Raw genomic sequence first — 11,051 nt, 5'->3', positions numbered from 1 at the left:
GTATTGCCTCATCATTTAAGCAGCAGAAAAGATGGCCAGGTGCTCCCAAATTAGGGCAATAACAAATCACTAAAATGAGGAGGCCTGTTCTGGGCAGGAAGGCTTCTGGGTGGCCAAGAAAAAAGACAATGGTGGTAGGAACAAATCTCACTTGGGGGATGTTTGGGATCCAGATAAACCCTGCACTGGGGCCCCTCTCGCTTCTTCCAGGAGTTTGGGGCCAGTGGGGTAACAGGTGGTGTCACAGAGGTTTGTCTCCCAGAGGATGACAACCTCCTGGAGCTGACTTCAAAGTTTCTCTTTCTAGGCAGAACGCGGTGGCTCATGTCTGTAATCCCAGCACTTTGGGAGGCCAAGGTGGGCGGATCACCTGAGGTCAGGGGTTCGAGACCAGCCTGGTCAACACGGTGAAACCCTGTCTCTACCAAAAACACAAAACAATGAACCGGGCGTGGTGGCGGGCGCCTGTAGTCCCAACTCCTTGGGAGGCTGAGGCAGGAGAATCGCTTCAACCCAGCAGGTGGAGGTTTCAGTGTGCTGAGATAGCGCCACTGCATGCACTCCAGCCGGGGCAACAGAGCGAGATTCAGTCTCAAAAAAAAAAAAAAAAAGAAGAAGAAGTTTCCTTTTCTAGTCTAGGAAAAGCCCTAGGGAGGCCTCGCTACCGAAGACGCAGGCACCCCGCGTGCTGCGCGTCCCCTGGGAGCACCCGCGTGGTCACCCAGCCCAGGCTGCCGCGGTGCCGCATCCCGCCCTAGGCCGCGAGGGGGCGCAGAGCGCAGGCGCACTCCTGCCGAGCAAGCGCGGCTCCGGGCCGCCAGGGGCCGCTGTGGCGCAGCGGGGCTGCCCCGCGCTGTCCCTGCCGCGGATCACCGGGCCCTCTTGAGCACGGCCTTGCCGGTTTGGCGGGGTGAAAGGTTGCGAAGATGGCGACGGCCTTGAGCGAGGAGGAGCTGGACAATGAAGACTATTACTCTTTGCTGAACGTGCGCCGGGAGGTGAGGCCAGCAGCTGGACGCCCTGGGGGCTGAGGCCGGGCCCGGTTGTTCGGGAGGGCCGGGCTGGCGGCGGCCGCGCCACCCCCGCCACGGGAGGTCCAGGTTCGGCGGGGAGGCCGCGTGACCCCGGCGACGTGCACGCCCGCCGGCCGACGGAGCGGTCCCCGCAGCCCAGACCCTCCCGCCGGAGGTACCGGGGCCGGCGTCTGCCCCAGCTCCTGGAGGCTAGTGCGCCGCGTGCTCTGTGTCCGTGCAGGGCCAGAGGCCCTCGCACCCACAGGAGGAAACTGGGGCCCCGAGGAGGCTACCGGAGTGGGGTTCGCAGTCCTCCGAGAGCCCGTCCCTAGCTCAGCCCACATACCCGGCGTGGCTGAGGAGCTGTGTCATCGCCCGCTCCCAGCAGGATAGCAAACTGAGTCTCACCCACCAAGGTCAAGGCCACTAGGGAACGTCCTTAGGGCTTTATCTGGTCCCCGAGTCTTTCGTGGGGACGCCCTGCCTCTGAAGTGGGTCTAGCCTCAGAGGTATGCGTCTCATGTCTTCCTGGACCTGCTGTCCAGAAATTAAAGGCAGAGCCTCCAGGAACAGACCCTCGGCTCGGAAGCTGCAGACTGGGAAGAAGCCCTAGGCCAGAAAAGAAGTGGTGCCCTAACAACAGCTTTAACATTTGCGTCAAGCGCTTGTACCCTGTCTCCTCAACGAATAAAGATAACACGAGGGAGTCTCACGTAGTCTGGCAGTGGTAGGGCCCTACTACACTTCCTTTCTTCATGATTAGTCTAGAGTTAACAGATGTGAAGGGTGAGAAGGCTTCCAGGGTCAGGTCATAAGGTGGATCGGTTTCTCTAAGCCTGATCCAGAGTCTGGGACAGCCCTGCCAAAGAATTCCTAATTCCATCTCTCAGGTTTTCCAGTGGTGATGAAAGCTAGCCAAATTTTGCTGTCCTAAGCAAAGCGGGTTCAGTGTGTGTTCTCAGTAAATATTGGTCTATGTGGTGTTAATAATACTAACTTACCTTGTGTGGGACCACTGTGCTGAATGACCTTTGTGTTATATCTCATTTAATCCTGAGGATAGCCCTTAAGGTAAGATGATAGCCTTTGATTTACAGTTGAGGAAACTAAGGCCTAGAGAGATTAGTAACGTGTCTAAAGTCACACTGCTAGAAAGTGCAAGAGCCGGAATTCAACCCAGTCATCCTGACTCTGGAGCCCAGCTTGTGAGCTCTGTGCTATTCTGTCACCTTACCTTACCAGTCCTTGGACTACAAAGCTGCTAGTTCTGGTACTGTGTCCTTGAGCATCCCATGTAAGAATCCCTTGAATATATGGGCCACTGTACTATATCAGAATGTCCAGTGAAATATTTTGGGAATTGCAGATCTTGTTAGACTGCCATCGGGCACCTGGTGGTTCTTGTTCTCATTAATCAACACTTGGGACTAATTGCTTCTTTTTTCTTTCTTTTTTTTTTTTTTTTTTTCTTTTTCTTTTTATTATACTTTAAGTTCTGGGATATATGTGCAGAACGTGCAGGTTTGTTATATAGGTATACATGTGCCATGGGGGTTTGCTGCACCCATCAACCCGTCATCTAGGTTTTAATGGGCTAATCAATTCTTTAGCCTTCAGTCTCTTTCCCTTTGAATGAAGATGTCTGGTGAGTTATTGGTTTTTTTTTTGTTTTTTTTTTCCCAGTTTTTAGAAGTCAAGTAATAAATGAAGCCAGCCTTTCTGAAATCATTCATACTTAGTCCGGGTTATCAGTAATTGAGCAGCCATTTACCAGGCATACTGAACCTTAGGCAGCTGCAGATGATCAAGCAGGTCTAGAATAACAGTTTTAGCCGGAGTTCTAGGTAAACATTTTGTCAGAGGTATACCTTGAAACTGCTGAAATTGTAGGGCCTGTCATTGTTTTTGGACTTATGGATGGGAGCCAAAGAAATTGTGTTTGTTTGTTTAGAGACAGGGTCTCACTTGCTCTGTTGCCCAGGCTGAAGTGCAGAGGTGGGTCATGGCTCATTGCTGAATCAAATTCCTCAGGCTCAGGTGCTCCCACTTCAGCCTCGGTAGTAGCTAGGACCACAGGCACATGCCACCATGTCCAGTGAATTTTTGTATCTTTTGTAGAGACAGTCTCTGTGTTGTCCAGTTTGGTCTCCTGGGCTCAAGCAATCCTCCCACCTCTGCCTCCCAAAATGCCAGGATTATAGGCATGAATTACCAGGCCCAGCCAGGCTTGTCACTGTTATTAGACTTAAGGATGAGGTAAATTTCTCTTTTTTCTTTTTCTTTTCTTTCTTTTTTTTTTTTTTTTTTGAGACAGGCTGGAGTGCAGTGGCACAGTCATGGCTCACAGCAGCCTCGACCTTCCCCTAGCTCAGGTGATCCTCCCACCGCAGCCTCCAGAGTAGCTTGTATTACAGACATGCACCACCACACCCGTCTGATTTTTTGTAGAGACAGGGTCTCACTGTGTTGCCCAGGCTGGTCTCAAACTCCTGAGCTCGAGCAATCCTCCCATCTCAGCCTCCCAGAGTGCTAGGATTGCAGGCATGAGCCGCTGTACCCAGCCAAGAAATATTTCCTTAAAAAAAAATTTTTTTTTTTACTTCTCCCAATGAGTGAAGGCACTTTCCGTATTTATGGCTATAGGTTAAATCCGTATGAAACATGCCCCTTTGCAGAAGTCACTTTGTTGCCTTTGTCAGCAAACTCAGTGTTAAATGTCATACTCAGGTGTGGTGTGCTGGTTTTCTGTCCCAGGATTCCACTAGAAGCCCTGAAGGTGATATCTGGACTTGGTATTTACTGGAATTTTTTGTGTGAAATGAAACCCAAAGTTGAAGTAATGTGATTTAGTTGAAGAAAAAGTCAGGGTAATCTTAATTCTTACATGTGTGGTTGGAAGAATATCTTAATACCTGTTTGTGTGTTTGCTGTCAGTTTGCTGTCGGTAGCTGCCGTTTAAGTATAGCTATGAGAGGCAAGTCCTCTTTCCACTAATACTTCAGAGTACCTTCAGAAGAGTATCTTCAGAACTCTCCATGTTCAGTAGAGTTGCGAAGACTTTTCTTTAGAAATCTCAAATGGAAACAACTCCAGACAAAACCAGGGACTCCTACTTTAAAATTATAAGCATAATAGAGGTATATAATGGGAGTCATATAGAAATGTCAACAAAAGAATCTCCCTCTCCAGGTTTTAAACTTTAGAATATCCCGTTAAATTTGTATTCTAGAGCAGGGGTCCTCAGCCCCCTGGCCACGGACTAGTACTGGTCTGTGGCCTGTTAGAATTGGGCCGCACAGCAGGAGGTGAGTGGTGGGCAAGCAAGCATTATCACCTGAGCTCTGCCTTCTGTCAGCTCAGTGGTGGCATTAGATTCTCATAGGAGAACGAACCCGATTTTGAACTGCATCCATGCAAGGGATCTAGGTTAGGTGCTCCTTATGAGAATCTACTAATGCCTGATAATCTGAGGTGGAACAGTTTCATCCTACCTCCACTAGTCTGTGGAAAAATTATCTTCCATGAAACCAGTACTTGGTGCTGAAAAGGTTGGAGATCGCTGTTCGAGAGAGTGAAACAGGCAGGTAGACAGGACCACCCATTCTCCTATGACAACACCCAGGAGCATGAATGATTCTCCTTCTAGATTTCCTGTTTACAGAGCAGAGCCATCATCTGTCATGCCTGCCTCACATTGAGAAGAAGGAGTAATTTATCATTAACTGGGCACACCAAAACCAGATTGGTTTTCTGATTTAGTGATAGATGCATCATCTGGTGTCTAAAATCTAACTACTCTGAGATTTCCAGGATGATTTTCCAAAATTTATTTGGAGAAAGGATTCTTTAACTGTAAATTAGAGTTAAATTTACCTGATCCTGTAATTAGGAACTTTAATCGACACATTTTAAACCTAGTGTATTCCCAGACAAATGGCTGCAATTCTTACTTTATCAATGTCTCACTGCCTTTGAAAGAATTTCATTTTTGCCATTTTTTAAACTCAGCCTCTACCTGTCTGCAGACTGGAGGCACCTGTTTAAAGAGCTCTGGTCCCAATTGTTTTAACCTTAAACAGCCACCCTCCTTTTCAAGTTTTAAACACTTTTGGAAAAAAAACACAGTTAAGTAAAAAAATGCAAGTTATTAATAAAGTTTTTTTCTGGCAGTCCATGTATGGAGGTCAGTGTTCTGGGATCTTCATCCTTCCAGAACAGCCATGAAACTAGAAAGTACAAAAGCATCACCTACCAGTAAAAGGTTTACCCCAGGTCTGCGTTTTCGTCCCTTCTCTGGTATAGGGTATATCAGTCTTTTCACAATTGTGGGTTATCCGGGTTCCTTTGCTGCAGGTCACAGCCACACAGTAAGGCCCACCCGTTGAATCTGAACTGCACTTTGCAAGAAGAGGCTAGATCAGTAGAGGAAGGTTAGCCTAGTCACTCTCAGGATTGAGGTAGGGTCAAAGTCACCCACAAAGAAGGAGGCAAGAGACCCTCCAATCAGGACCACTGACTCAGCCATCTGCAGAAATTGACTTGTAAAAGGCTCAGCTGAGCCAGCTTGAGCCACCCACATCCCTGAAGCAGTGTGTGTTTATGGATTCATTGCTTTCTTATCAAACCTCGTCATGGGCAGTTAATTTTGTCTTAAGAGAAATAAAGTTGGCTCTGAAAAGGTAAATTCCTCATTTTCCATCTACCACATTATGTTAAAGTTTGACATTCATAACGACTCCAGTAAAATGTGTGCCTTGGCCACATAGAGTTATGCCCCATTATCCGAAACCAGAACTTACCCAGATGTCTCCATTCCATAGGGTTTTCTGTAAGCCAAGAGGCTGAGCAGCAAGAATTTCAGCCCATGCCACCTATCTCTTGTGTGACCTTCAACAGGTCATTTAAACTCAGCCTCTACTTACCTGCAGACTGGAGGCACCAGCATTATTTCACAGTGGGATAGAGGGAGGCCACCGCATAGGGCTTTGCAGCCAGAGTTCTGTATTCAAATCCCATTTTACTATTCTGGAAGTTTTATGCCTCAAGGCTAGTAATTTAAACTTTCTCCTTCTCAATTTCTTTAATGTTGAAATGTAGGTAACAGGTGATCATGTCATAAGCACTTACTGTAGGCCGGGATGCCCTGTGTGGTATGTCCGTTGCTAGGTGCTGAGGATGTGCATAAAGTGCCTGGCATACGTAGGTATTTAGTTAATACTTATTGTTGTTATTTCTTGGATTTTGATAAGTTTGAAGTCTTGCTTTTTTTTTAACCTTGGCTCACTGCAATCTCTGCCTCTCAAGTTAAGTGATTCCTCTGCCTCAGCCTCCTGAGTAGCTGGGACTGCAGCTTCGCACCACCATGCCCAGCTAATTTTTTTGTATTTTAATAGAGACGGGGTTTCGCCATGTTGGCCAGGATAGTCTCGATCCCCTGACCTCATGATCCTCCCGCCTCGGCCTCCCAAAGTGCTGGGATCACGGGCATGAGCTACTGCACCGGGCCTAAATGTTGCTTATTTTTAAAAAAGACATAAGGCTTGGGGGTGGCTCACACCTGTAATTCCAACACCTTAGGAGGCTAAGGCAGGAGCATAGCTTGGCACCAGGAGTTTGAGACCAGCCTGGGTAATATAACATAGCAAGACCCCATTTCTAATTTTTTTTTTTTTTTTTTTTTGAGACGGAGGTTCGCTCTTGTTACCCAGGCTGGAGTGCAATGGCGCGATCTCGGCTCACCGCAACCTCTGCCTCCTGGGTTCAGGCAATTCTCCTGCCTCAGCCTCCTGAGTAGCTGGGATTACAGGCACGTGCCACCATGCCCAGCTAATTTTTTGTATTTTTAGTAGAGACGGGGTTTCACCATGTTCACCAGGATGGTCTCGATCTCTCGACCTCGTGATCCACCCGCCTTGGCCTCCCAAAGTGCTGGGATTACAGGCTTGAGCCACCGTGCCCGGCCCCCATTTCTAATTAAAAAAAATTTTTTTAATTAGCCAGGCATGGTGGCATGCGCTGTAGCCTGTAGTCCAGCCTAAGGTGGGAGTGCAACTGAAAAGCAGGTCAGTCGTCCACTTCAAGCAGAGTCTAGTTAACAAGAGTGAGGCCGCACGCACAGCCAGTGAATTTATTCCGTACCCAACTTGGGGAAGGGACACCTGCTGTACCGCTCCACTTTTGGAGCAGAAAGCGGGCCCTTTTATAAGGTATAGGAGGATGAGCAAGGGCAGGGTCCCCCTGCTCTGTGAGTGCTTTATCTACCTGGCAGTTGGGTTGGCACCTTCCTGGGCAGAAATGAGTAAAAGTGGCCATGGGGGCGTGCTTTGGTCTGCAGACCCACTGTCAAGAGATCCGTCTTGGAGCACAGTCAGATGAACTTGCCCTGTGGAGGATGCCTGGTGAAAGGGAGGTGAAAGGTTATATTTTCGTTTCTAAAGGGCTAAGTAGGAAACAGGATACAGGGGAAAGGGGAAGAGCAGAAATAATTAAATTATCTCTTAGAAAAATGGGGCCGAGCGCGGAATCCCAGCACTTTGGGAGGCGGAGTTCGGTGGACCACTTGGGATTGGGAGTTCTAGACCAGCCTGGCCAGCATAGTGAAACTCCATCTCTACTAAAAATACAAAAAAATGAGCCGGGTGTGGTGGCACATGCCTGTAATTCCAGCTACTCGGGAGGTTCAGGCAGGAGATTCACTTGAACCCAGGAGGTGGAGGTTTCAGTGAGCCGAGATTGTGCCATTGCACTCCAGCCTGGGCAACAAGAGCAAAACTCCATCTCAAAAAAAAGAAAGAAATTCCTGATGCTTTTTTGACTTTCTGTTTAAAACTGAGTTAGTTCTGTTTAAAAGACAGTGATCTTTCTCAACTTGTGCTTCCTTTCCTGGAAGTTGGGGCTAAACATGGGAGTAGGGTGCAGCCTCAAGGATAACCTTTTTGGGTGTTTGGGGTAAAAGTAGGATAGTTGTGAGCCAAGCAGAGAGGAGGCAGAGATGGGTGGGGGAGCTCAAGAGGGTGCCTGGGAAGTGGTGTTTGGAGACGCTGCCTGTGCACAGGGAGGGAAGCGTGGAAGATGCCCCGCCACTTCCAGTGTCATCATTCTAGTCTCATCGTTTAAAATGTGTTTCTCTCGGCCGGGCGCGGTGGCTCAAGCCTGTAATCCCAGCACTTTGGGAGGCCAAGGCGGGTGGATCACAAGGTCAAGAGATCGAGACCAGCCTGGTCAATATGGTGAAACCCCATCTCTACTAAAAATAGAAAAAATCAGCTGGGCATGGTGGCGCATGCCTGTAATCCCAGCTACTCAGGAGGCTGAGGCAGGAGAATTGCCTGAACCCAGGGGGCGGAGGTTGCGGTGAGCCGAGATCGCGCCATTGCACTCCAGCCTGGGTAACAAGAGCGAAACTCCGTCTCAAAAAAAAAAAAAAAAAAAAGTGTTTCTTTAATGACCTATAAGCCAGTTACTTTCTGCTTTGGCCATTTCACACAATTGCTTCTTGAAATTTTAATCCTCTAATTTTGCATTATCTACCAAAGCACCTTTTTTGTTTCTTTCTTAAAGAGAATTCAGTGGAAAACTTTCGTATTTGCTGTGAATTTAGTAATAAAACAATGGAAAATAAAATAGGGGTCATGAGAGCAACTTGCTTTGCTTGGCTGTAGAATTTGAGTGTCTGCTTTTATTAACCTTTCATTTTAATTTTACTTATTTACACCTTACCTTGTTTAAGAAAGGATGTAAGACAACGGATGAATAAATAAAATAGCATATTTTTTTTAAAGGAGACACACATTTCTTAAAAAGAAGACAATTGAGAACATTGCTGCTTTATTACCACGTTACAGCACAAGCCTGGTACAGATCCCACTCCCTGGAAGGAGCTTGCAGCTTAGAGTGGAGCCTCCGAGATGAGAGTCTGACAGCTAATTCCTGTTGGTTCGTGGACTGTCGGAATCACTCCTGCATGTTTTCAGTGTACAGCATACCCTCCCTAGCAGACAGGAGCCAGAATATTCTTCAGCAGTGAAATGCCAAGCCAGTAGAGATCAACCACAAGAAGTCTGCATGAGTAGGCAGGATGTAGCAGATGAACACGGACGAGGGAAGGCAGAAGGTCAGGCTTTTCGGGAGAAATAAGGCAGTTTCTTACTGTTAAGATAGGATCTGAGCCATCAATTTTGGTGCAACTCTGGAGCTTGTTTTTAGAGACTGGGGTCTTTTTATTTTCTATTGTGTCTCAGGGGCAACAAATAAATACATGAACATGACCAGGAAGAGTAATGAAAACCAAGTTGTACAATGGTTGCAAAATATTTCTTAAGTCCTTGGAATGACCTCTGATTGGGAGTCAGGATTTTTCTCCTTTGGCCTACTTGTTCTTGAATTCCGTGATTGTGGCAGAGGTGTGTGCTGCAGAATTTGGCTCTTCCTCTGCCCCATAAACCTTACAGCGGATGTGCTTCCTGCCTTTTTTTTTTTTTTTTTTTTTTTTTTTTTTTTAAGTATTTGGGATTCTTTTGTTACTGATTGTCTAATCTTTTTTTTCAAATTTATATCGCCATCTTGGAAGTATCGTGTTCTGTGAGTTTTGTAAGTTTTTTTTCCTTAACTCTGGGTTAAGTAGAACTCACTTAGGTTTTAAAAATTATTCCTATTTGTAGAAACCTTTTAGAATTGTTTTATCGGTCTCTTTGTTCAGCTTTTCTGACTCATTTGTGATTTGACTATTTCTCTGTTAAACTCTTTCCAAAGTGAAGCCTAAAATGTCTATAGGAATCAAACTTCCAGAATCAGTGTAGGTCAGCCTGACCTCTGTGCTCAGCAAAGGTGTGATAGAATTCAGGAGTTTGAAGTGAAGGACAGCTGAAATCACCTAGCCCACTCCTTGCATGTTTAAGTACCAAGCAGCATTCGTTGGTGATGATTTGAATGTCCTGGGACAATGGTGGAGCTTCACAAGGGGTCATTGTGAAGATGGAAGGCACAGCCCCAGGAGTCAGAGCCAAGCTTGAGTTTCTAGCAGGTTTTATGGGGCAAATTACCTAACCTGTCTGAGCCCATTCATCCCTAAAATCCAGACAGTTGTACTGTTGTAGAGCTTTTGTGAGAATTCAGTGGGAGTGCATGGAAATGCTTGACGTAGCAGTGGGCATAGGACTATAACATGAATACCATTGTATTTCTGTTAGTGTCATGAGCATAACCATTAATAAGGAATGCTCTTATTGGTTATTTACATAATTTGGATGATTCCTTGATGTGGTGTATATATTGTAAATACCTCTTCCCTCTCTGTATGTTGCGTTTTGCTTTCATGAACTAAAGTTCGGTTTGATTTAGGCTACACGTTATTAGTTTCTAACCATCTTTCAGGTTAGGGGTCCATAACCAAATAAACTCCTCCATCTTCAACCAAGTCACATGATCCTTCCCATCCTCGGGATTTTTATCTGTAAAATGGAAGTCTGGTACCAACCTCAAGGCATTTTGAGTATTAAAGTATTAAGTGAGGAAATAGTGGAATTATTTTGTTAGCTGTAAATCTGCATAAATGCATTTGTGACACCATTGACAAGCCTTTTAAAGCTCTGTGATGCTTCTCCGTCCTTCTTTTTCACTTTGCCAGTTTCATGTTCCCTGTCCTTACATAGCCCCTTCTCCAGGTTCAGGCCTCACCTCCTTGGCTCTTTTTCAGTCTGTGGCTTCAGCCCTGCATCTCCATCTGCCTTCCAGTCATCACGCCACGTAGATGTTGAAATTTACCTCTGCCCCAAGCCCGACTACCTCCTGATTTCTCCCTAACCCTGGAATACTTGTTGATTCTTCTCGATTTCACTTTGAATAACTGCTTGTCCCATAGATCCATGAATCCTCTAGGACTTAAGCAGACTGATCCTTCATTTCTGTTTCAGCTTCCAGGCTGCTGGCCACATAACCTCAGCCTTGAATTTCTGCTGCTGTTTCCTTTAGGTCTCTTTGATTTTGTTTTCTGTTTGTTTATTGTCTGTCAAGCTGTACCAAATTAATCTTATTAAATAA

At 46.3% G+C, this 11,051-nt stretch overlaps 1 protein-coding gene across 1 annotated transcript in view; it reads left to right on the top strand.

Annotated features, from left to right (window-relative positions):
• Positions 1-891: 891 nt before the first annotated feature.
• The window catches only part of DNAJC11 (DnaJ heat shock protein family (Hsp40) member C11), a 69,457-nt gene continuing 59,297 nt past the window's right edge, over positions 892-11,051 (top strand). Inside the window, exon 1 of the mRNA XM_039474481.2 lies at positions 892-998. Coding sequence (XP_039330415.1) covers positions 927-998 — 72 coding nt within the window. The 5' untranslated portion in view covers positions 892-926. The remainder of the gene's footprint in view (positions 999-11,051) is intronic.

Source organism: Saimiri boliviensis, chromosome 11 (assembly GCF_048565385.1).
Source record: "Saimiri boliviensis isolate mSaiBol1 chromosome 11, mSaiBol1.pri, whole genome shotgun sequence".
Lineage (NCBI taxonomy): Eukaryota > Metazoa > Chordata > Mammalia > Primates > Cebidae > Saimiri > Saimiri boliviensis.
This window is presented reverse-complemented; position numbering and strand designations above follow the sequence as displayed.